At 35.6% G+C, this 27323-nt stretch overlaps 1 protein-coding gene across 2 annotated transcripts; it reads left to right on the top strand.

The window, feature by feature from the left end:
- On the top strand, positions 1 to 27323 carry SLCO4C1 (solute carrier organic anion transporter family member 4C1). 2 transcript variants are annotated; one of them, XM_039705706.1, is made up of 13 exons: positions 1 to 276; positions 5086 to 5349; positions 9111 to 9305; positions 11947 to 12043; positions 12928 to 13049; positions 13894 to 14009; positions 14286 to 14430; positions 16304 to 16499; positions 19661 to 19814; positions 21347 to 21534; positions 23073 to 23137; positions 24884 to 25021; positions 26499 to 27323. In XM_039705706.1, the coding sequence occupies exons 1-13, from the start codon at positions 42 to 44 to the stop codon at positions 26621 to 26623; spliced, it is 2040 nt and encodes a 679-aa protein (XP_039561640.1). In that variant the 5' UTR covers positions 1 to 41; the 3' UTR covers positions 26624 to 27323. The 2 variants fall into 2 exon arrangements, with proteins under 2 accessions (XP_039561640.1, XP_039561641.1); XM_039705707.1 differs by lacking the exon at positions 1 to 276 and adding an exon at positions 4664 to 4731.

Here is a 27323-nt window from a genome sequence, read left to right as displayed (position 1 = left end):
GGTGCTGCTCGCAGCCGCGGCAGGCAACGGCTTTGGGCGCCATGAAGGGCGGTGGTATAGAGAACCCGGCATTCGAGACACCCTGCTCCGATTTCGGCCAGCTGTGCCACGCGGGCCCCGCCAGGGCAGGTGCCGACGCCACGGCCCCCGCCGGGCCCGGCCCTTGCCCCGAGGAGGGGCCTTGCGGGTGGGGTCGCTGCACCCCCAGAGCTCTGCAGTTCTGCAACAATTCCAAGGGGTACTTGGCTGCCTACAGCCTGTTGGCCATCTTCCAAGGTAACCTGTCCCTGCTGCCCAGGGCACACGCTGTTCACCGTCCCGGGGCTGGGGAAGGCGGCGAAGGAGTGGTGATGTTTTGGGTGGTGGGTAAGGAGAGACAGGGTTCCTGTAGTGCTGTGGCTGAACAGTGACGGTAATGGTTTGACTAGGGGAAGAAAGTATACTTTCTTCTGTGCCCGGGATGGGGAAGTTGCACCGTATTACTCCTTGTACTTCACTCTGTCCTTTTTTCTTTTGCCATGTACTTTATTGACCACGGAGTCCACGCACCTCCGGGCTCTTTGCTTCATGCCCTTGTCAATGCTGCATCCCCACTGGCCAGAGGGAAATAGTGCTTCATGTGCACACACAGGCAGAGACTTAAAAATCAGGGATTAAAACACCAATATAACTATAAAATTGTAGCACCCCACTATTTTCTTACCTGTTTGCTAATTGAAAACTACCCTGGCTTGGTTGGGTAGGACTTTAGGTAAATTTGAAAACAGCAAAACCGTGTGATTTTGTTCTGTGAATCCCAGTGCAGCTATCTTCCTAAAACTTAACCAATTATTTAATTTGACCTTGGGAGTAACCTGAAGTTTAGCTTGCCCTAAATTCCTGTTGTTCAGCTTCAGAGGTTCTCGTCCATGTTACTGGTTTTCTGTTATGATTGGTTAGGGCCTTAGCAAGTCTAGACTTAGAAAGTAGAAATGTTGACTGAGGTGGGGGGAGAAGAATTACTGTAAAAAATAGAAAAAAATTGAGGTTTGTGAATCTTCGATACTTGTCTACCAAAGGGTTTGTATTCATAACCCTTCAAGTTTATTTGACTAGCTAGGAAAGAAAAGAGTGAACAATTTGCTTTGAAGCTCCTTGTTACTCATAAAGGGATTTCTACAGAGATGTGGAGGGGAATGTTGGCTATTTAATGTTAGAGGAGAGAGCAGCCTATACCAAAGAAATGCATGGTTTGAATGGCTCCATTCCATGGGGAACCACACTGAAGCAACTGGAATGGTATGAGGAGAAGAAAATTGGAGACTGCTTAAAACCTTGAAGGATTTTAATGCTGCTTGTGATGCTTGAAGAGTCCTTGCATGAACTAGTGCCTTAGTATGTGTTTCTGTGAACTTTTTCTGATTTTATCCCCTTTAGGTTCTGATCTGATCTTAGGTTATAGGTTTAGTTTTAGAAAAGAAGTATTTGGAAAGTCTTGGGATAAGCTTATTGTTTCTTGCTTGAATTTGAAAAGTCATGTTACAGCTGGTAAGGTCAGAAGATGATTCCTGTTGCAGTTGTCCTGCCAAATTTGTTTTCTCTATAAATAAAAAGAAGTGGGGGTGTGTCTGTGGAAGAACTTTTTACATCATAGGTTTCAATAGTAGTTGAGTAGTGGGAGACTCTTAGAATACACATAAAAATTTTTCGGGTGGCTTAAGAATAGGGATAGGCAATTAAAAATACCCTGAATATGACACTGAAAAGATTGTTAAACTAAATACAGTGTCTTGAATATTTCTAATGTGTCTAAATTTATTAAAATCAGTCCTTCTGATCTGATTGCTGAGCTGAATAGCAAACTTAGCATACTTTGAAATCTTTGTTGTAGTCTGGATAGGTTCCCAGCCATATAAAAACAACTTGTATTATAAGAATCTCTTTCCCCTGAGGAGGCTGTTTCTGTTGCTTGTGCCACTCATCCAAATACTGCCTTTGTTATCTAACTCTATATGTATGCCAGGCACCTATCAAATCTAGTTGAGGTTTAGGGCCTTAAAGGACAGAAACTTAGGATGTTTATTTTGGAAGCAGGTGTAGGCATGATTATTATAGATCTTATGATATTCCTGATGTGTTACCTGGAAGAACCTTTCTGAAGATATTTTCTGAAGAACCTTTCTTTTGCTTAAAACATAAAGGAAGCTGGGTGCTGAAGATAAGCTGCAATTCTTTTCGAGATGTGGAAAAAACAAGGTTCATCAGCAAGAAATTCAGGCTTGTGTGTGAAACTTTGTGAAAATATTCAGGTCTTGTAGCTTCAGAGTTTAGATAAAAGCACACAAAACACAACTAGGATTTTGAAGTTATGTAACCTAATACTGAACTCTAGTTTGGGTCTAATAATTTGATTTACCCTCCAAATTACAGAAACCATCACTGAGGAAGATAAGCTATACCTATTAAACTTGCCTAATGCACCTCTAGAAAAGATTATTTCTTAATGCATTGAAGATTAATGGAGTAATCCATACACACTTTTGCTGAATGTAAGTTGTTTTGCTAGACTTTTAAAATGAGTGAAACATAGTGGATGATTATCTGTAGTGACCTGGTATGTTGTGAATCTAACTGAAAGCATGTATTTGTCAGAATATGTTCTAGCTGTTCTCAAAAATAGATTGGTGTCATTAGTGCCTGATATACTGTATTGCAGCTTCTCGGAAGATTTCATGTGGAACTTAACTCTTGTCTGGCTCTTTCCATTTCAAGTACATGTGAAACCTGTATTTCCAGAATACAAAACACTTCTTTGCCTAGATTTTTTTTACATGACTAATACCTGCTTTCTGTATGGCACTTAAAGTTGCCTGAGTATATGATTGCATCTAGTAATACCTTAACTGGATGTGCTGCAGTTCATAGGTGTAGTAGAAAACAAGGGATTTATCTCACTATTTTGAGTACAAGAAGGACTGTTTAGTTCTTGTGTCCTTAATAATTTTTTAGTAAATAAAACAACAGAACACAGTTTAAGGTTATCCAGTTTAATCTATCTAAAATCTTTGAATATCACTAATATTTTATAGGCTGATGTGATCTGGTACTTTTACCAAGGCATCTTTAATAGTTATTTTTATGTGCCTGTTGTTAAAGCCACCGTTCTTATGACAACTGCAAAACACATATTTTTGTTGAATGGATGAAGTAAAAGAATACCCCTGTGTTTTGAGATAGCAAATAAAGTTGGTTTATAATTAATCTGGAATTTATGCATCAGTACACATTGTACCTAAATCTCTAACAGATGTGGCAGGACAACAAGGTTTTGGTTGGTAATTTCTATACTACAATTTTAAGTGTTGGGATGTCCTTACAGAATTTGTTTTTCAGATCAAGTTAGTATCAGCCAGGTTCTGTCTTTCTTGAAGAGACTTTAGTGATTAATGACTGGAGTAATTGGAGAAGTTACGCTGTCATTCATCACATCTGCATTTTTACAGATGAAGTTGAGTTATCCAGTATAATTAAATGGAAGGCTTTATGGCTTTTAAAATATAAATTAAAGGTAGTGGCTTAAAATACCTGTAAAAGACAATGCCTTCTAGCTCTGTAATCCACTTCCTGTGTAGCACACCTTCCTTCAAGTGTTTTAAAGCCTTAGTAAATGTTTGAAGTTCTGGCAGATGGGAGAAACTTGTTTGTTCATTCCTTCATGCTATGAATTGTTCTTTGGTTAATGCTTCTTAAGAGGAAAATAAAGTTGCTGAATGTGTAACTAAAGGCACTGGAAGGACACCTGGATACTTGTGTCAATCCTGCATGAATTTAAGTGTGATAACTAAACTGTCAGGTGAAATTGTCAGCCTTAATAAAGACGATAGTAGGGTATTGGAACTAAGATTGTGCCAAGAGTTGTTTCCATATAGAAAGCTGAAATTTGGGTATTAAAAAATGGCTGGTTTATTTGGAGTAATTTTTTTAATATATTAGAGTGCTCTGAGGGTTGTTGAAGCTTAGCTCAAGTAGTTGTACTTATGAATGGTGCAATGCTTGTTGAGAACTAACTTAAGCACGTTTCTGTCACTAGTCTTGTATTCTCTTCTTAGCTAGACAATAGAAAAACAGTAACTATAGGGCCTGTGTCAGAGAATATCCTTATCAGTCATCTGTAAGGTTACAGAACTCAAACATGTTTGTACCTCTGACTCTAAGACTTCACAACTAGTTTTATAGGTATATATTTTATTTTAGACACAATTTAATTGGACTATGATAAAGTTATCTGACAGTGTTGTAATTACAACTATTTATCTTGTGAGTCCTATTTTGGGACTGCTAAAACCAAACTCATGAAAGTTTAACTACCTAGTCTTTTTCACAGAAGCACAATGTGAAGCAGTGTAGAAGATTTAAGTTAGTCTACAAACAGTGCTTTTGTAAAAATGGACAGACAGTGTTTAAGTATGTACTGGCAATTGTAGCTTAGTTCTACTTTCACTTAATTTTTTTGCAGTTCATCTGTGCTTGGATAAGACAGCTTGTGCAATGACTTCTTTCCAGGCTGTTCTGTACTTTCAGGGAAGTTACAGATTCAAGGGACAGACCTTTGCTCTCTTGAAGTAAATCACCTCAGTTGCTCTGAAACAGTTACAAAGAATTATTGAATAGCTTTACACTTCTTTATATTATGCAGGATGCATGTTTGTTCACCTTCTTTTATCTTCCCTTTGTGGTTGCAGGTTGTTTGCAGTAAGTTGAAAACTGTGTCTTGAACTGGCTTCAGTTATAGCATGTATTCTAATGCAAGTTATTACCTTGACTAAAATACCTTTAATTTTTGAAGTATCTTATGTCACCATAATGCATTCTGTTTAAAATCTGTGCTTCAGATAAATATATAGGTCCTGTGCAATTTGACTGGCTAAGCTGGCACTGTATTGCACTGACCTACTATGTACCTGTATTTTACAGCTAATAAATACCTTATAAAGCAGCCTTGTATAAATATATATTAATTTTAACCTTTCCTTTAAGTTTACCTCTGCAACTCCATTGAATTAAAGTATCTTTGACTAATTATCTCCTTTTTTTTTATTTTTCTAGGTATTGTGGTAAATGGCCTGATTAACATTAGTATTTCAACGATTGAGAAGCGTTACGAGTTGAACAGTTCCCTCACTGGCTTAATCTCTGCAAGCTATGACATTGCTTTTTGTTTATTGTCACTGTTTGTATCTTACTTTGGAGAAAGAGGGCACAAACCACGATGGCTTGCTTTCTCAGCATTTATGCTAGGATTGGGCTCACTTGTATTTTCCTTACCACACTTCAGCAGTGGTAAATACCAATATGGAGGTAAAATTGAAGGTAAGCTTACAGTAGTTTTAAAAATTACTCTAAAAAATTAAAATCTCTGTATTAACTCGGTGCAACTCCTTATTTGCAGCTCCTTACAACACAGTTAATCTCTGTCAATGTCCTGAACAGGGTGCTGTAACTGAAAATTGATTCTTTGAAATACAGAAGTTCAAGAACTCTCTGCACAGTAAACTTCATTTTTCCAGAAGCAATCTGAGTGTCAATATCAGTTCTTGCTCTTAAGCAACATTTGAATAAAATGCTTTTTTTTTCTTGCCTTGATGAATGCAATCAAAATTTGCTAAAGAAACAATTATCTGGCATCGCTTTGTGACTAGGAATGAAGTTAGGTCAGCAGGCAGGAGAAATGTTAAAACTATTAAGTCGTACCATCTTACCTGAAGGATAACTATTGCCTGCATTTCTTTGTGGTTTTGAACTATTAAAGGCATATTGATTAACTCATTAACAAGTTTTTCTAAGTTCTTTTAAAAATTGATTTTATCTTGTGGATTTACTTGAAATAGAGAGGAAACAAGTAGTACTGAATCATACTGAGCAAAGCAGTACTTAAGTCATGGGTGTAGCTACCTCTCAGTTCTTAAACCTTTCTCACAAAACAAGACTTAGCACAGTGTGATTAATGTCAACTATTTGTATTTCAATTTAGTGACACACCTATAATACAGAAATGTTTAGATATGTTTAAAGCAGGATGACTTAATCTTTTACGATTGTCTTGTTATTGCAGTCTTTAATCAAAATTATGCCTTCAATGACTAAGCATATTAGAATGCTCACAAAAAAAAATCAGTAGCTATTAATCAACATGATGAAAGGTTGTTGATTCTCAAATTAATATCTTCAGTAGTAATCATTTTGTCCACTTCTGTGAACAGTCTACATGTTAGTTTAAAAAGTTGGGCAAGCTATTTTTTCTTATCTAATAAATGAGACTCTGAAATGGAAATTAACTGAACTTTTAACTGAACAAGGTCAGAAGAAAACCTCTTTAGTGTTTTGGGGGCTATGAGCAGATAATTACTTGTTGCTCTTGGGAGAGGGACAATAGGCTGCTTGCTCCTGGCTCTGTTACAGTCCCATTTCCCTATAATTTTGGTTTCAGTGTTGACCTTTGTACTTCCCTTTGATTAAAGGGAAGCTGAACTTAATACATAAAAGTTTAAATCTGATCTTTTTTCTTCATTTGGAACAAGATACTGACAGTGTGGGAGAGCAGATTACCAGCTATTCCAACTGATCTTGCCCCTTTCAAACAATTTTAGTTAAAATCCCAAGGAACATGTTACTGTTTTATCCAACATCCATCATTGAAGATAGCAGTATATATTAATACCTTTATTAGGTACATGTTTCACATGGACTTTTGAAATCTAAAAGCAGTGGGGAATTCTTGAATTGGCAAGTGTTTCTTCACCGTAGCACTATCAGCTGACAGCTTACCTGCTGTTTTGACTGTTGTAATGCAGGTGCCTATGCTCTGCTGCTGGTGAACACATTTAAGATCTTAAGCTGACTTAAACAAAACACTGTCAAAAATAAATTACTGTGAATGTAGGGAATGTTGACACTGTGGCAGTCAATATAAATCTTAAGGTACAGTGCAACAGCGTCTCTTAACTGTTAAGTAAACGACAGCACAGGATTATGGGTTGTCTGGTTTAGTTAGTTCTGAGGTTGATGAAACATTTTAACTGTACAATTAGTTGCAGAATTTAATAGCACCACGCCCCAAAAGTGTTCCTTTTAATTATTTGTGTGAGTTGCTTTTAGAGATCCTAATTATTTTTTTTAATTATTGTTTGTATTTGATGCTTTGTATTAAAATATATCACTTAATTTATTTCTGAACAGGTCTTAGTTATTAGCTGGTTACTTGATTATTAATGTTTGTCTGTTATATGTCAGTACAATGAGTTTTACATGCAGGATAACTTTAAAGTACAATTCAATGCAATATTTAATGTGTGTGCCATATTAATTAATAAATCTAGTCTGAAATATAAAATACATCTTTCCTCCAGTATGTGTCCTACAGACTTCCTGGAACTTACTGCTTTATCTTGAGATAATAGTTTACTTTTTTTCTGAGTATACACATATCCTATTCTACAAATCTATTTCATAATTTATCATTATACCATTTCCTAGAAATAAAATAGTCTAAATAGTCTAATCCATTTCATATTGAAAGATTTGCTAATCAATTGTCTGCCTATTACTGTTTTGGGGTTTTGGTTTGGTGTTGTGGGTTTGGTTTTTGTTTTGTTTTGGTTTTTTGGTTTTTTTTTTTTGTTTTGTTTGTTTTTGTTTTTTCTTTTTCTTTTTTCTTTCCTTTTTGTTAAATCCACCGTAAAATATGTTTCCTGTTTTCCAGAAAGGTTTTAGACTCAAATTTGTAACCCGGGTGCGACCAGCTCTTTGTTCTGGTAACATTTCCAGGTTGCATGGGCTGCCGGTGCCTCAGCTGGCTCCAGTATGTGCAGTCAGGGGCTCCCCCTGCTGGTGCGTCCTTAACAGAATCAACTTATGATTAGACAGCACAGAGGGCTGTGAAAACTGCAAATACTATAAGCAATATACCTTTGAACTTCAGTCTCGGATTTTATTTTAAAAATTAAACATGCTTCAATATTTCTGTGACAGCAAATGTGATTCCTAGTTTCTACCTGATGTGTGGCCAGCACTTCCTTACGCTTTGTTTTGTGAGCCCATTGTGTGGATTGATCTTGCCTCTTCTTTGCCTAAGTAAAAAGTGTTCTCAAATGTAAAAGGATCTAAGGAAAATACAGGCTGTAATAATTTTGTAGTGAAATAGTGTGAATTAATCAGTCTACTTATCTGATCTGGATGGTATTTTCTTATATTTATTCAGTGGGGCTCATAACTACCAAATATATGGGTTTATCCTCCTCCTTAGGGCTTTATGCTTTTACGAGGAGAACCATGGAAATGGTATTCCTATGTCTTGTCTCTTGATATTCTGCTACCAAAAGTGCAATGATAGCAAGAGAAAGGACAATATAGTACTCCCTGTTTTCAGTTCCTCTTTTCTCTTCCTTCCTTGTAGTGCCAAATATTACAGCAGCAGACACAACCTTATGCTGCTGTACCACTGCTTTTCTCGTTCTGTGTGTGCACACAGAAGCTTTACATTAACCTCTCCTTTTAGAGGCATAGCAGTGTGTGTTCTATAAGAGAGTGCTGTAGGTTTTTAAGGTTTTCATAGGCAAACACTTGTCAAAAGAGTGAATGCAAAGGAAGGATTATCTTTGCTATTGACAGACTGCACTTTCCATCAGGCAGGTTTCCTCAGGTTGTGCAGGCTGCTCTGTCGCCAAAGAGTGGAAGTTGTTATAAGGTACAAAAATACAATGATGTGTCTGTTACATGGGAGTTCTCATAACCTGTGGAATGACCATTTGACAGCTGGTTGGTTGGTTGGTTTTTTCATACATGTGGTCAGTAATACTTTCAACAAGCCAAAGCATATTTATAAGGTAATTTCATTCCTGTTTCTTTCTGGAGAAGAAACAAAAACCAAGACCTGCTAGTAAATCTTTTGGGGGATATGGTATCACAGAAGGCTTGGCACTGCAATATTGGGTCTGTTAATAGGTGTGAAAATTAAAACAGGAGCCTGGCATAACAGCATTCTTTTGTAGTTTAGCTTTCAGTACAGATTATTCTTTGAGTTGGACTGTGAGTTAGTTAACAAATTGTAAAGTCTTGCTGTCTCTGTTTTTCAGACACATGTCAAACTGCAGAAACCACCTTCGCTAATGCCACTTGCAGTGCAAGCACAAACTCTTCACTTCACAAGTATCTGTATGTCTTTATTCTTGGACAGCTGCTGCTGGGAGTTGGAGGAACTCCTCTGTATACTTTGGGGACAGCTTTTATTGATGATAGTGTCCCAAAACACAAGTCTTCCCTTTACATAGGTAAATTTAAAACTGTTTATAGAACATTGTCTGCATAGATGATAGACTGCACTGCCTTCTAAATGTTTTTATTAACTCCTCTAATTAAACAATCTTGTAATTATTACTTATGTGCATAAAACATTTCTACATCAGTTACTGTGCAATTTAAATATTAGTCTGCTCTAAGTACCAAGTGTTTTCAGTTTGCATTTTTTAGAGCATGGTAAAGCTACTTTGAGCACCCTCCTGTCACCTTTTCATGTCAGTAACTGAAAATTGTTAAATGGTTCATGTAGTTTGTCTGTTAACAACAGAAGAAGTTGTAGCAAAAAACTTACTTTTTAATTACAGGTGTTGAAAAATACTGTGTATTAGTCAGGTCAGTAGCTATATCATATTACATCCTTTAATAATTTTATTTACTTACTTTCTAATAGTAGGCTATAAACACTGGTGTGCATAAACACTGGTGTGCCTCATCTGATCAATTAAGTTCTCTAGCCACATATAAATTTGGCAATTGGCTGTACTGGAAGTACAGAGATTGCTTCACTGGGACTGTTTAAAACTAAGGAGTACTAATACTTAGCAACGGTTTTTAATCTTTTTCAGTCACCACTCTCTAGCTTATATGCCATTTTATTGCCAAGTTCATTGCAGTCTAAGTGTGTTTTCTGTGGGTATGAAGATACTTATTTTGCCCATCTCATATGTAAGCTGATTAAAAACATATTACCTATACTTCTAACTTGCAGGAGGAATTCAGGACATCTCAGATTCCAGGACTGTTTTCAAACAAAAACAATATTTTAAGGGGCAAAATTGAAATCATCAAAAACCAACAAACCACATCATTGCACCAAGATTGCATGCAAATTTTTCAGTTTTCCCAGGCAAGCTACTTCATTTGATGTCAACAAACAGGATAGGTGCCTATGATAACTCTTAGATGAAAAAGACAAGTTTTGTTTTTGCTGTTTCTTTATTTTGAGAGAGATAATACTACATTTTTTCTTCCTCCCCTGCCTCCTCCCCTGAATCCAGTGAAATAAATGGAGCAGAATTAGGGTTGTCTGCATAATTGGGGGAATAAGAAGTGACCTGAAAACTCAGGAGAATGGTGTCAGTGTTTATACTTTTAAAAAAAGACCAATACAATAAACTAATTCGTGCACAGTCTTCAGGGAACTGAGTTGAGTTTGGAAGAGCAGTGTATTCTGCCTAATATAACAAAACTGGAATGCAAGTGAGGGGTAGGTAACTAAGCCTTGATAATTTTCCTTGCTTCATGCAATGTATTAAGTGTTTGAGTATGTTGTGTTGCTTTACCTTATACAAGAAGGCTTGTGCAATGCAGGAAAAAAAAACCAAAACCCAAAAAAAACCCCCACAAAATCAAAATAAATCCAGAATCCACCCCTAAAATGGTCCATAAATAGCTGTAAGCCTGCAACTCATAAGTTGGTATTCTTTCTCCTCTACACTGGGTGCATTATTGTGAGGACTGGGACGTTGACAACTAAAGCCATTGAAGTTAAACAATTCCAAATGGTATTTAAATTGAGTGTGTGGGAGAAAATAGGCACTTTTAAAGCTGAGTTTGAAGTTCTGTAGGATGAATATGAACTTAACTCAGAAAGTTCCTGTGACCATGTCACTATTTCTGAAATGTAGGAAAACCTGGGATATATCTACTCAATATTTATTTTTACTTACTTGGCTGTCATATTTGCATTGCTTTATCCTCTTGCACCCCTCTCACCCTCCTGACTCCCCCATCATTTCCTCTTACTCACTAGAGGGAAATTATTTGTGATCCATGCACTTCAGAAACAAATGAGAAATCCAGATTATTCTCCCTGGGGAGACAGTAGGAATGGAATGCATGTTTACTAATTAAAGATGGATCTAATTACTATTAATTGCAAGCCTTAATCTGCAGAAACAGTGTTCCTGCTATCAGTGAGTGCTAAACTGCAACAGAAATCTGTCTGGTAGGCCAGGAGTGCTATTGCTGCATCAAAAAAATCTTGTACTCTTTTGTAGGGTATGGTTACACCAGCAACGTTGCAGGTTGGTGATTTCTTTTTTGGGAGGAGAGGGTCATCGTGTTTGTTTTGTTGCTTGTTTGGGTTTTTTTCTTTAAAACTGTCAGGATCTGTTAAGAGCCTTGGCTTTATATTTTAAGGCAGCTATTACTCCAGTCACACATCACACACTTTAATGTAACTGTCTTCTGGTTTTAGAAGATCTAGAAAACAATTTAAGATTCAAAAATAGAAATGAGAAAGCTGTTAAAGATTGTGGTTAATACAGTTAACAACTAATGTTTATAATTTCACTATTTTTTTTTCACCAGTTATTTTTTAAATGTAGGCACAAAATGGGGAGAAAGGCAATCTGATAATGCTTAAAGGTGCAGTCAGTAAAGTGCCTTTTGCTGAACCTCTGATTTGAAGCTTCTGAAATTTGCAAGTTTCCTTGTTGAGGAATAATTACAGATTTTTGTCTTCTATATGCTATAACTGAAGTAGTGACAGTGAAAGAACAGGTTGACTTACAGAAACATTTTGGTCTAAAGTTGACTTAAGTACATTATTAAAAGAAAGCTTAAAAAAATAAAGAAGTTATGGTGAACTTGATTTATTTTCCCTTCTAGGAGTTGGCTATGCTATGTCTCTGCTGGGTCCTGCTATTGGCTATGTCTTAGGAGGGCAGCTGCTTAAAGTTTATATTGATATCCAGATCCCAAAAAGGTAAGATACAACTTAGTTCATTGCTTCCTATTTTCTTTTCCTAATAATTTTTACTAAAATATTCAGCTTTCCTCCCTGTGAAGAGAAAAGTTTTTGAAAATACTGTGTTTTCAAGAGCTTCATTAACTTGGAAACAAGTTGCACTTATAAAGGCTTCAAGTTAGTGAGTTACTTCCTAGAGTGAGTAGTGACTCCGTTGCACATGAAAGTTTCTCTGTAGTGCAAATAGTTAGTTCTAGCATTTAAATATTAGCTATTCTAAACCTAAGTAGCAAAAAATGGTTTTTCTTTTGCTTAGTTGTATATTTGGGGTTAAGCTGCATCTATTGATGTCTTGTGGAAATGTTTCCTTGAGCAGGAATATGAAAATTAGGATCCTTAACTCCTAGGGAAGAACTTGCTAGAAAATCTATTTGTTGAATAATAGTCCATGTCCATTTTTAAAAAAAGTGTTATAAATTTTACTAATGTTCAAACCAGCAGCTTCATTTACACTTTTATTTCCTCTGTTTTAGACCCTTCAGATTGATGCAGTGGCATTCTGAACTTCTGAATTGGTTTTGGTGTAACTCATTCATTATGAAGAATTTTTCTAAATATTTAATAATGCCTCAGAATCTTGAAATCAGGGGCAAAGGATAGTCTTTAAATTGCAATGACACAAACTAATGTGTTGAAGGCTACTTTTGGTAGAATTCAATATTTTCATAATTGCCCAGTGAAATTGGTTTAAACAAGCAAACAATAAATTTAATACATGTAAAACTGAGAAAATAGCAATATTAAAAGGCTTTCTGTTAAAATGTATTAAAAGAAAATATTCCAGCTCATTGAAATCTGTAATTCAGAAGGGTAAACCTGCTTTTTCTGAATTACCTTTCCAGTACAAAGGTGGATCAAGACGACCCACGTTGGCTTGGAGCATGGTGGATAGGATTTCTTGCATGCTTTTTTGCAATTTGGCTTCTTATAATACCTTTTTCATGCTTTCCGAAGCACCTACCAGGTAAAGGTTTAGCAATACTTGGCTACTTTGGAATAGAAATTTGTTTCTATTTTTGGGCCATAGAGTACTGAACTGAATGTTTCCTCTTTGATTTTGTTTCTCAGTTAACTGTCTTTGACTAAAATCTGAGGACAAGTTTGGGGTTTTTTTGTTTCCCCCTCCAATATGCAGCCTTTAAAACAAGGTGAATCAGCTAGAGGGATGATCTTGTGTGTGGTGGTCTTGCCCATGGCCAGGGGGTTGGGAATAGAATGATCTTCAAAGTACCCTTTCAACTCATATCAGCCCATGGTTCTATGATTCTCTATAATGATAGACTGGACTGGAAGTATATACCAAAGTGTGGAGACTTGGTGGTCAAAGTTTGAAAGATGCTTGTAGCTAAGCACCCAGTACTATATTTAAAGCTTTTGTGTTACCCACCAAGAACAGTGTAGAAATTCCATGAGCATCCAAAGGGACTTGCTATACTAATATAGAAGGAGAAATTATGGAGGAAAAGAAAAAAAGAAAAAATAAAGTAGGAAATGGGAGAATGTGAGGATGATTAAAAAAAAAAAAAAGGGGTTTCAGCATACTCTGAAGTTTTTAGGATGTCCCTGATAATATCTCCTTGCAGCCAAGACCTTCCAATGGAAGTGTGATGTTTTCAACAAAAATCTTCATTCAACAATAAAGTATTGATCTATTTGAAAATCTGTACCAATAAAACAGGCAAGAAGACCTGTAATATCTGAAAGAGCTTTCTCAACTAAAGGAAATGTAAATTTTTGTAGTTTTTTGACATTGTCTAAGAGTGCAGGTATTCAATGTTTTCATTGTTGATAAATATGACTGTTTGTAGGAACTGCAAAAATTCAGGCTGAAAAAATCTCAGAAACTCATGATGATGGTGGTCAGGTACTGGTTCAGACCAACAATATTGGACAAAATTTTAAAGACTTTCCTATGGCTCTCCTGGTAAGAAAAATCTCAAATTTGCTAAAACTGAATATATTCTGAGAAATGAAATTATTTTCCAGATGTTAGAGGTCTTTGGAAATGGCTTATTGTGTTGTGATAGGGAAAACTTCAGAGTTACTGATAATTTAATGTACTTTTTATTGATGCTTGAGATTGGTACCAAATAAAGTCGTTATATTTTAAAAGTAGATACTCTGAAATGGAACTTCAGTAATATGCTTTTCTAACAAAATCAAATAATTTCTAGAGAGTTATGATAATTTCTCCCCATAGATACTCTTGAGGAATCCAGTGCTTATGAGTCTAATAATAGCCAGTTCCTCGGAGGCTTTAGTTGCCACTGGATTTGCCACATTTCTACCAAAGTTTATAGAAAATCAGTTTGGAAAGTCATCAAGTTTTTCAGCAACTCTTGGAGGTAATATTGCTTTTTAATTTCAAATATTACATATGTTGTGTTGAACACTTCATTAACATTAGAGGTGGAAGATTATATGGGTATATTTTTTGTATAAGATATTTGTGAATGTACTTAGAATGCAGTAATCAGAACAGTATTTTTGTTAATCTCGCCTGCGCTTTAGTACTACTTAAGTACTCTAGTCTACCTATTTAAAGTAGACTGGGGATTTTGTGTGCTGAGGAAACTTTTAGTTTATCTAGTAGTTTATTCCTTTTAGTAAACTTTTAGTTTACTAGTAGTTTATTCCTTTCTTATTCTTGGTGAAAAACATTTATATTTCCTTTATTTAAAATTGGTTGAAGGAACAATAGTATCTTAGTACCTATTAAAACAATCAAGATGAAGGGCAGCTAGGGGAAAAAACAGTGCTTATCACAAATAAGAAGTTGACTTTGCCTTTCTCTTCTTTAATTATACACTGACATAACAGTGAGTTTGCAATAAAATGACTGATCAGAATATGTAATAAGTCTGTTATATAACTGGCTCTACTGTAGTTGGCTTACTGTCACCTATTTATTATCTGATATGCAGAAGTAATAGGTAGAACAGGAGAGAGCTATGAAAAACTGAGTATTGGGGAAACAGAAAACATAGATGGAATAGCTACGCTCAGTAGGCTCACATCATTGACACATTTAATTCTGAAGAATAGCAACCAGATCAAGGCAGAAATGTTCATAATGCCAACAGATGCTTGCAGTATGCAGATTTAATACTCATGGAATGTGTCTTGCTAAGCTGTAGAGTGCTGCAATATAACCATGGTAGTTGAGCTGCTCTTTTTCCAACAGAAATGTGTTTGGGAAGGACCTTCTGAATTACTTCTCTGGGCAATACTAGATAGTATTGTTGCATCAAAACAAAGCATCTGTAAGTTTTACATAAAAACACATTGGACTATATGCTCAGTTGTTAACCAAAAACTAGGAGTGAAGTGAAAAACTAAGTGTTGTATTTTTTTGTCCATAGACCTTGACTGAATGTCTTGGAGTTCAAAATATTGGCAGTGCTTATTAAATGTACAGCTTTAAAGGAAAACCTACAGTAATGTTGAAAGCTTGCTGTACCTGAACTAAGCTAATTAGTCTAAGCATTACATATGATCATTGAAACTATTTAAACTATCATTGACTGTGGTTTGTGGAATGCCTAGGTCTGTGGCCTGGGCAGTTTTGTTGCTGTACCTGAACTGTCTGTAAAGTTAACTGTCTCAGGTTGGTGTAAGTTATACTGAGTATACTGTATTATAGATTAGCCATATAAAAATGCTCAGTTATTTATCCAGACTGCAAGGAGGATAAATCATTGTGGACTATATGGACTATGACAGCAAATCTGACCCACTGATCTAGACTTCTTTAAGTCTTTGAGTAGATGTCTTCTTGCATCTTGTGTGCTGTCTGTTGTGTAATAGTTTATGTTCTTTTATTAACAAGTTCATAACAGATGTATGAGAAAAAAGACGGACATGTCAAAAAACCACTGAAAGAATGAAATGGAATTTTCTGGTTTTGTGGAGACACCTTCTGGTGTTCAGAGATTCCCACACCATAGTGCTCCTAAGTCATCTAGTTTGGCTGTGTTGAAGTTGGGTTTTGGACAGCTATAAATTACACTGTCCAGTTAAACCTCTGGGAAGGCTAAAGGTGATGTAACAGTAGAATAAATTACTCATGCAGTTAGATTCTGGTTGTATGGTTTGAGAACAGTATCACATGGACTGCATTTTGCAGGTAACTGTTTTGATTTTTTTCTTAGCATAAATTTGCTTCACAATTAAGTTTTGCATTGTTATGTAACTGCTCCTTGTCTTGTTTTCCTCTAGGACTTGTACTAATTCCTGGAGCAGCACTAGGTCAAGTCATAAGTGGTGTCTTGGTTTCCAAGCGCAAAATGGATTGCAAAGGCATAATCAAGTTCATGATAAGCACCTGTTCAGTGGCCTTAATATTAAACACTGTGTTTTTATTTGCTAAATGTAGGAATGAACCTTTTGCAGGTGTTTCTGAAACATATAATGGGTAAATATATTTTAATGCACTCTTGGGTTTAATGTTAATATTTATTCAATTCCCATAGTTTCAAATAGTACACACTAGCAGTGTTTAAAAGCAGAAGGAGGGTGCAACTAGCTATTCCAAAAGTCTGCTCTCAAGTGATCAGTTGTCCCATCATAAATTAACAGAGCCAGAGGCAACAGCAGCTGTTTTGAAGGTCTGCCAAAGAGCCAGATGGTGCTGTGCAAAATAACTCAAGTAGGCTAGTACCTAGGGACTGCTAGATGCCATCTAAAAAAATCATAGGCATAAATTGTATGCTGTGTAAGTTGGTAAATAACTTACCAATACATTCTTATTGTTTTGCCAAATCCCCCATTTTATGCAAAGGTTAGATACCACAATCTTGTATAAAAGCATAATCTGATAGTTCTTCTCTAATGCATAAAAAGATACTTGAAACTAAATGAGATGGGGAAGAAGAGTAGTACAGTTTGCTGACACGAGAGCATGATACATACCATGAAAACACAGAAAATGGGTTGGGGAGGAAATTGGTTTTGTAGCCTCTAATGCCCATGCAAGTTGCCAGAAAGTAGAAATTTACTGGTATTTAAAAGTATGCAAAGTGAATCAACAAAGTTCCATACACTGGTGACTGAAAGAAAATAAAAAACCTTGAAGCCCAAAAAGCTTGCTATATAAATTGGCAGTATATATAAAGGCCAGTGTTGAAATTGGATGACTCAAATATGGCTTTGCTTCTGTGTCTGAGAAAATAGCAGACAGATGACTTAGACAACTCAGAACTGTGAATTATAATTCAGATTTTGGCTATAGAAAGGTTACAGTTACATATTTAGCAAAAGAATCTGTAGTCATCAATAAAATGCTGAAGATACGGTATAGAAAATGGTACATGAAATGACCAGTATTTTTATATCAGGTCCCATGATAACAGGCAGCTGACAAAACCTACAGCTGAATTTATGTTCATCCTAAGTGAAATACTGCTAATTTGTATTTTACAGTTTTGTGTAACTTTATCAGTTATGTAGCTTTACTCTTGCTAAAGGCTATTTATCTCCAGCAATTGGAAGTTAACCAGTCCTGAAGTACATCTCTTCCCTTGGTATCCATTATAAAAAAATGGCTCATTTCTCCATTATTCAGTGTTACATGTTGGATTGTACTTTACTGGACGTGTGCATCAGAACAGTTAGTTCTGATGCTAATGTTCTTTCTTAATTAATTTAATACAGTTAATTAATACAGTGCCAGTTCTTAAACACTTTTTCATGAAGAAATAAAATATGTAGCAGTAGCTTAAAAAAATAATAAATTTATAAACTTATGCAAGAACAGCCAAGAGTTTGCCTCCTGCTTATGCTACTGAACAAATGTTTCTAAATGAATAAATTATGAGCCTGCTCTGAGAGTTCACTTGGAATTTGATGTAGATTTTTGTGGAGAATTTCAAGAAATCCTTCTTGGCAAGCATTATCTTCTTACTGAAAAATAGCTTAGAAAGGTGAGGGAAGCTTTTGCAGGTTTTGTCTCAGAATTATATGACTACAGGATCACTTGTTTGTGTTAAAGAAAAGAGCATCTTCCTTGTAGTAACACTGTTTATTACGAAATTACACTATCAGGAGAACTAACATAATTTTGTCCAACAGGCACTTCAAAGAATTGGTTTTGCCAAATCCTGTTGCCCAGTGCCTCCCTGAGAACTTGAAGGAACAGAAATGCAGTGACTATTTCTGTCCTTTGTTTATTTCCACATGTCTCTGGGACTCTTGTTTAAAAACTCCTATAGAGTTTTTTAATGAGCAGTTGATGGTTTCATCTGCTAAATTTTTTTATAAAAGCCAGGATTATCTTTTTTTTTTGTTGTATTTTTATCTGACTGTGTATAAATAAGTGTTCAGTCGCTCTTTGGAGGTAGGGGAAAGAGACATTGCACATGTAAACAGGACAAATGCCACCAAATTGATTAAATACTTCTAGGCCTTGCATGCCTCACAGGCTAGGAAGGCACTGAATGTACAAATCTGATCAGTGAATTTGCTTATGATGCACTGTAGTTCATACTTATAAGAATTGAAGTTAGTTTGCTTGGGCTTAAAGCACAAATTAATTTAGAGGGGTTCTGCTGAACTACAAAAAATTGATTTTATATGTAGTTATGATGTCTGTAATATTCCATTTGAAGTTTGAATGTATGTAAGTTAATTCCTAGATAAACTTATTCTCCTATTAGTATTTTTTTGCCATCTCAAATTCTCACGAATAAACAAACATTTAGATAATTAATGTGGGACTTTAATTTTACAGTACAATATTTAAACTTTAGTGGCAGTGTCAGTAACCTGGTTTTAGTTGACTGAACCTGTGAAAATTCTTTACTTACTAATGAACTACCATTTGAAAATCAAAGGATGTTTTCATTCTCTCTGGTTATGCCTTAGGACAGTCCTCGCACAAACTGAAGTGATTTTTATCATGCCAATAATACAGTGGGACTACTATAAATAAAACCAAATGATTACCTGTATTGGAAGTAAATTGAAAGTAAATATAGTGTGCAAGAGTTAAAGTAAACTCTGTTATTAGTTATTCCCTAAACAGCCAGAGGAAATCTTTAAGGTCCTTCAGTATGTCATTGCACTCTGCATTTAACATGTGCAGTCGTCTGTGTGCTCATACAATTTAGATGTCTGCATGGCAGTGTTAGAAATAGTAAAAATGAGATAGCTTTGCAACTGGACTCAAATCAAAAACGGGGAAAAATCTTGGGGTATGATTAGTAGAATAAACAAATAATGGTTTTAACCTTGTATTTTTTTCTTGAAAGTATAAATTGAAGAAATTTAAATATCTAAGTGGGAGGGGAAAGGATGATACAGGAGTTGGGCTGAGATGCAGAATTTTGTAATCTCTTTTGTGAGTGGAAATTGGAGGAATAATCTTTGGATAGAATAACAGCATAAAAATAACTAGGTGCATTATAAATGGAAAATCTAGAGCTCTAACTACTATGCTTATTTTTAAACAACTAAGTGCATAAATAAAATGAATAGAGTATTTTAAAATTTATTATGCTATAAATATTGCTTTACTTATTTACGTATCTTCTGTTTTCCAATTGCTTTATTAAAAGCCTGTTAACTTCTGCTTTTCAGAACAGGCACTCTATATAACTTAACAGCACCATGCAATGCTAACTGCAGATGTTTGCGCTCCACATACTACCCAGTTTGTGGCAGTGATGAAGTCCAGTACTTTTCTCCCTGTTTTGCGGGATGTGCCTCATATCTTTTTAACAACATGAAAAAGGTACTTTATGCAGTGAGGATAGCTGATACAATTTGTTCTGGTTTCCAGTAAAATACACTGTATTTCAAAATGTCCTTCCCTACCAATACCAAACATAGGTTGTATTGAACAAAATCCAGTGATTGCAATACACAGTTCGCTTATGGTACCAGTGTGATTCCCACTACTGGTCTCTTAATATGTTCACTGATACAGTGCTGGGCCTCCCCAGTTGTTGGGAAGGCATTCAAGGTCAAGCCCATTGCTCTCTGAAATGTTTGTGGTAGTTGTCTATCCTTTTATACTCTGTGTTGGGGTGAGCCACACTCCGTGCCCTTCACTTCCCATGTTCATGCTGGTCTGGCTAACTTAGGAAGATATTTCCACTCTCTTAACGAACTCAGAGAGAAGCATTTACATACTGTTGATTCACTGAAGTGGCATAGCTGTTTGTTTTCTGTATAGCTTTCTTTGCTACAGTTCTGGTCATTCACAGCCTGCCTTGTTCTGTGAGTTTTCTGGGCACAACACTCTTTCCCACTTCTGGGCCTTCTTTTGTTTGTAAGGGTTTACTGTTTAGCCACAGTGTTTTTCACTTGTGTGATGCTATTCTCCAAGTGTACATCTACCAGACTTCTGGATGCTGAAAATAAGTCAAATATAAATGTACTTTAAATAGAATTGACAATCAGAAAAGTCAGCAATTGTCTTAAGCTCTGGAGAACCTGAAGTTCTTATCTAGATCTTTAAGCAAAATGCATTATTTATTGTATATATCACAGCCTGCTTCCGTGAGTTTTGAAAACTTGAATGTCAGTAGCCCCTGATGCAGGAATGGTAGGCCATGAAAGTGCCTAGATTATTATCAAACCTTCCTGGAGCTGAGTGGCTTTCTGTGCTTGTTTCTTCTAGTACAATAGACCCTTGATCAGGGATGTGGGAGCAGTATAGAGAGATCCAAAAGGCAAGCTGACCCAGGAAAGGCCTTTATGCTTTTTATATTGGAAAATGAGAGACGGTATTATCCATAAGAAAATGTAGGAGACTAACTACTTCTTGCAGTCGAAATTTCACACTTTGCTGACACATTATATTTTTCTTTGAAAACAAACTCTGTGAATTTAGATGAAGAACATATTCCATTTGTTCATGTGCATATAGAAGTGGTCCTATATTGCTTCTATTCTTTCCTGCTTAAGTCTTAAGTGTAGAGCTTGCCTCTCTGCATATGGTTTGCCTTTAACTTCTGCAAGTTTTTATGCTTGTAGCTAAAAGCTTACAAAGCATACAAAATGGAGGCTGTCACTGTCTTTTTAGGTCAAAAATCCAAAAATACCTTTTGCTCAGGTGAGGTGGATCAGTCAAGTTCTGGTGAGCCAGTTTTAAAAATTACTGTTAGTGTCATGTGCTCATCAGGAAATTGACGGTTTCCCATACGGTAAAGTCAATGTTCATTCTTGTCTTGTGTGATGCAAATGTAATGAAAATTTACCAAAATGTGTCATTTTGTGTCATTCTTGGAGCTAAATTTTGTCTTTATAAATTATTTGTAGACATACCACAACTGTTCATGTATTGGGAAACCAAAAAGAGAAAATAGTTCAGAAGACTTTCTCTATGAAGCTGTCCCTGGGAAATGTCCAACACAATGCAAATTTTTACCTTTATTCCTGACCTTCTTCTTTTTTGCTGTTGTTTTTACATTTATGGCTACTACTCCAACAACTGTGGCCATTCTCAGGTATGTTTTTTTGGTATGTAAGGAAAGTGACATTCTTTTGAAAACTATCAGTGAAATACAGTTCTTTTGCTTTGCAGTGTGGTATTTGAACAAGGTTGTGCAGTAAGCAAGCAGTACTTTAAACAGAGCATAGTCATACCACTGTTCGCTCTTGTTAGTAGATAAGTTTTTTATTTATTTTAAAAAAATCTTTCTAGCATGTAGCAAAATCTATTTTATGGGAACACACTTGACTGTTTTACTTAAAGCTAAAAGGAATAAATGTGCCGTGTGCTTGGATGAAGAAAATATTTGACTAGCCTATTGATAGTGTCAGTATTTCAAATTGTATCAAGAAAAGGACAAAGTAGACTAATTGTTACTTGTATTTTCAACCTTCGATTCCTGTCTCAATTCAGAGTTCTAGCTTTAAAAACTGTAGTCTGTCAAGAACTGTAGACTATTTCCCATTATACTGATGTTGTATGTATGGTGGTCACTAATACAAAATATGATAGTGAGTTAACCAGTGGTTTTGCTGTCTTTCAAATTGCTGAAACTTATGTTCATGAAATACGGATTTTTTTTTTTTAATTTTTAAAATGTGCTTCTCATTCAGAATTTAGAGCTGTTTTGTTGAAGTTTGACTTGTAGTTCTAATACTTCCAGTGAAAAGATAACCAGCTTTAAACAAAGCCTGTTGCTTTGTGAGGATGTGGCTAGATGCCCTTTGGCAGGAGGCCAAGGAAGTCAGTAAAATCCTACAGCAGTACTTTGTATTAGCCTCCTGTCCAGGTTTGGTGTAAATCTGGAATTAACAGCTTGTCATATTAGTGTGGGGGCAGAATAACGTGAAGTTCTGCATTATCTTCAAAATTGAGCTGGCATAGTTTTATTTCAGTAATTCTAAGCAGTAGCATTTGGATATTTGAATCCTTATGTAATTTGGCTGAGATAGTGGAACAGTTTTTATGGAAAAAAGGACTGTAAGTAGATTAATTTTTCAAAAACTAATTTAAATAGCTAAAATATCAGTAAGCTTTACAGTATATTCCAGTATCTTTTCAGTGAGCCTGTTTTGTGCAATTTCAAACATAAATTCATATATTCATGACAGTGTTCTAGTACTAGATATAATCACCTACATGATGTGGAACTCCTTCTCTTAATTGCCTTTATGGATAATAGAATCCTAACACTTCTTTATTTATAGTAGCTCAGGATTGCATCCTAGCACTGTTTTAATTTCCTTGGTTGTTTTATGGAAAAAATGTTCAACAGTATATCAGGACACTGATAGTAAGCTTCCTTTTTATTTATGCTATTTTGTTAAACTAGTTACATCTACAATTTCTTAATGCGATACTGGTGTTTTTTCTGTGTTTTTTTCTGAACACCACTTGAAATAGTTGAATTACTTCTTCTGCACACTGGATTTCTAAACCCCTCAGCAATTAACAGATTAAAAGAATATATAGAGAAAAAGCATATTCACTGAGGGACACAGCACAGAAGCGGAACTTGTTTACTCTGTGTTAAACTGCAAATCTTGTTTACAGGTGTGTGCCAGATAAACAGCGCTCATTTGCTCTTGGAGTACAGTTAGTGTTTCTGCGACTACTAGGTATGACTTTCTTGTTGAAATATTTGCCTCTGAATAATCTACTTATTTGACATTTTTTTCCTAGACTTTTTCCCTAGATTTAAAATAATGCCTTAAAAAGGTTTCAGAAGTGCTTGAAGCAGTCTGTCATTGGCTTATAGGATACACTTGTAAGGTAATATCTGGATTCAAATTCATTGTTAATAGGGCATTCTCACTCTTAGGAGCATAAACCAAATACAGGTAACTGTCATTCTTTCAGTAAAAAACATCTGGGGCTACTTTCCCCAGAAGAAGGCCTATTCTGAAAGCTGAAATAAGAAGAACTGATGTAACAGAAAACAGTTTCATGTAACATCTGAAATCCAGAAGTTAAAAGAAAGGTGCATATATGTGGAGATTTTCCTCTTCTTCCTTCCTTTAAAATGTCTTTGACTAACTTTAGCATTTATTTAGATTGTAGATAATTGTACATAAATAATTAGAGTGTGATGTGGGAAATACAATACTTAAATTCTATATCTAAGCATCCCCAGCATTTCAGTAAGACAAATGAATCTCCTTAAGTAAAACAAAGCTAAGTGTATGTATTATCTGGTCCACAAGCATTTGAATTTTCTCAGGCATAATGAAAATTCTTGTTTTAGTATTAAACAGTTTTTAAATGGCATATTTAATTCAAGACTGGGACAAGACACAGTTGCTGATTGTATTTTTTTGCCAATATTTAGTACTGCAGCTATTCCCTCTCCTTTGAGATTGCATATCTAACACTCACAGTGCGAGTTCTGCCTTGCTGTATTCAAATCGTGATTAATCTAAGTCATTCTGCTGATCAAGTGTAATAAAAGCAAACATCCTCACAGGTAGAAATAAGCTGGATCAGTGTTGTATGAGGGTCCCTTTGTTTCACTTTATTCAGAGTTCAGATATTTATGCTATATCTCTTAACTCCTGACTTCACTGTGGAGTGATAGAACTTTTTGCACTGCCTGTACTATGACTGAAGAAGGCAGTAATTAACAGCATTACTTACCAGCAAAATATTTTTGCTGTAGGCTTTAAGAATCACACCGGGGTCTTAGGCTGAAAACCTAGTGAGGGGCATAGCTCTAGGAGAGTTTAAGCCTTGGGTAGACATGCAGTGATGTACCTGGTGTGTTTATTCTAAAATTTGCTATACTTGGATGGAAAACACTTGTGAATTATAACACACAAAAATCACACGGAGTTAATAAAATCTCTGCAAGAATAATTTTAAACACCGCTTTTTTTTGTGAAATTTTTACTGGAAGCTTTGCTACATCTGAGGAATGGTGAGAAATGTGTAAATGAACATTTTTCATAATGATACTTTAGTTCTCTTAATTTTGGAACAGATTGGTGTGTATGATCAAAAGAAAGGAACTTTATTCCTTTCAGTTAAATTCCTGATTTCTTGATTAGCTTTTTTCACCATTGATTTTAATTACTTTTTTCCAGTGAAGACAGAAGAACTTAAGAAGCTCAAGTCTTTGGATAAATTTCTTGCTTAATAAAGTGAGAGCTGTATAATAAATTAACTCTCTGCACCCTGCCTATTAACTGAGAGCGATTTTAGGTGCAGACTTACTATGTAATATGACACCTATGACTTTGATTAAAATGTTATGTTTAGTGTTTGGTTCTCCCATTTTATTTTCCCCACCAGCTTGGAAATTCACTGTATGCATGAAAACTAGTATGCCAAGTAAGTCAAACATTCTAACATGTTCCTGTGTTTTTTAGGTACTATTCCTGGACCAATTTTGTTTGGTGTTGCTATAGACAACAGTTGTACTCTGTGGGATATTAATGAATGTGAAACTAAAGGAGTTTGCTGGGTATATGACAATGAAAGAATGGCTTATTTGCTGATGGGCATAAGTAAGTCTTTTATGTTAAATACATATATTAGGTAATATATATACTGACCTTGTCTGCTAGATGGGAATTATTTTTATATAAAACCTTACACTTTTCACTTTTGGTGGCAGTGTTTTTAAACTTATTTTCATAAATGATCAGCAAAATATTATGGAATGAGAAACAGCACAGTAAGTAAATATTAAAGGTTATTTAAAAAACCCTTTTAATAATTACACTAAATAGTTTTGGTCTTTGATCTTGCTTCATTGTCACACTTGATTTACTACATTTTTAAGGTACTGGCTCATACTTCAATCTGTCTTCAGGGCAATGAGCATGATGAGGGGTGTGAAGATGATGAGAGGGATGGAGCACCTCTCCTATAAAGAAAAGGCTGAGAGAATTGGGTTTGTTCAGCCTGGGAAAGTGATGTCTCCAAGCTGACCTTATTGAGGCATTTCATTATCTGAAGCAAAGCCTGCAAGAGAGATAGATAGAGAAGGAGAAGGACTCTATAAGAGAGCATAGTGATGGAAAAAGGGGTAATGGATTGAAAGTCAGATGGTAGGTTTTGGTTAGATATTAGGAAGAAACTATTTACTGAGAGGGTGGCCATGCACTAGAACAGGTTGCACAGACAAATTATAGGTGCCCCAGGCCTGAAAGTGTTCAAGATATGGGGTAGTGAGCAGTCTGATCTAGGGAAAGGTGTGCCTGCCCCTAGCACAACAGTTGGAAGTAGACGGACTTTAGATTCCCTTCCAACTGAAATAATTCTGTAGTTATCTGGGTTTCTTGACTTGTTTAACAATTTGTTCTTTCAAATGTGAGGTATATATGCCAGTGGGAGAGAGGGAATAGGCTAAGCTTGCATTTGAGATTAAGGGCAGATGTCCTGTCTTCCAGCAAATGTGATATTTACAGTGTTTAAGCTGAAGTACTGAGGTCTAATCCTGAAACTGAAAAAGCAGTAGTCACAACTTGAGGTTAAGGATCTCAAGGCATATTTGTGATCAAATACAATCGCTCTTGTTTTGCCCTTTTCCTTGGCCTTCCAAGTTGCACAAACACCTTTCTATAACCTTTAAGACAGCTATAACCTTTTAAGACAGCTGACAAGAGAATACTTAACAGGTATTCCATGTGGGAAGGTTTAGTTTCTGGAAAAGAGAATATTGATATAACAACTAACAGTACTGAAACAAGGAAATAAGAAAGATTTGCACTTCAGGCTAGAATGGGGTGAAGAAATACAGAACTGGAGCAAAGCAAAAATTGGCAGGCAGATGGAGGGGGTCTAAATTTACCTGTATGACTGCCTTTATCTGCCCTTTGTCACTTAGGTAGAGTACATTTAAATAGAAGCTATGAATTTCAGTCTTCGGGTCTGTGTAACTTACCATATAAAGTTCTATAAATGAGTGAAACACTGCGTCTGCTACTGAAAGTGAGTGTAGAGTGTGAGTGTAAAAACTCTCCTGTTCTTTGCATTCAGGTGCTGCTTGCAAAATCGTCACAATCATCTTTGTGATCATGGCAGTGTATTTCTACAAGCCTCCACCATTAACTAAAGCCCTGCCACGAAAGACTTCAGGAAAGATATCTGTTATACACACATAAATTATGAGCAAATCAGAAACTTTTGAAAGAAAACTGTAAAAATAAGCATTATTACAGCACTTGTACCAAAGTTCTTGTACACCATTGCCTAAATATAAAAGATCATATTCAACATTTGAACGACTTGAAATATTTTGAATCTGTACTATTCTCTAATTTGATTGTTTGGTATTCCATTGTGGCTATCCAAAGAAGTTACACTGAAATTTGCTGTCTAATTTTAAAAGTCTAGTATGTAATTTAATTGAAATAAGATGGAATACTCTGATATAAAAAAGGAAAAATAAATTGAACTGCGCTGACTGAGCCCTGTTTGTCCCTAAATGTTACTGTAGTGGGAGAAAACAAATAACTTAGTATGTTGAAGGGAACTGTATATTTTTAAAAAGGACTTAATGTGCACATAATCTGGGCTAATGCCTTTAGGAATTTTTCTGTAGGAACACATGGCAGTGTGTGAGTTAGGCTGTTTTAGAAATATTTTTTCATGTTATCTTAATGGCATCAGTTCCTATTTTAGTATTTGTAAGAAAATGTAAATAGTTAGAATAGTTGTGTTGTAAAATCAAAGTATTTGTTAATTTAGGTACTTGAGTTTCTGTCTGGAATATATACAGAAACTTGCTGTCCAGCTGCTTTATTTAAGTATTCTGAAAATGTTTCTATAAAATTTTAAAATAAAACCTATTTTCTTACTGCA

The sequence above is a fragment of the Passer montanus genome, unplaced genomic scaffold (genome assembly GCF_014805655.1).
Source record: "Passer montanus isolate IOZ18808 unplaced genomic scaffold, ASM1480565v1 scaffold182, whole genome shotgun sequence".
NCBI classification, from domain to species: domain Eukaryota; kingdom Metazoa; phylum Chordata; class Aves; order Passeriformes; family Passeridae; genus Passer; species Passer montanus.
Note: the sequence above shows the minus strand (reverse complement) of the source record. Positions and strands in the feature narration are given on the sequence as shown.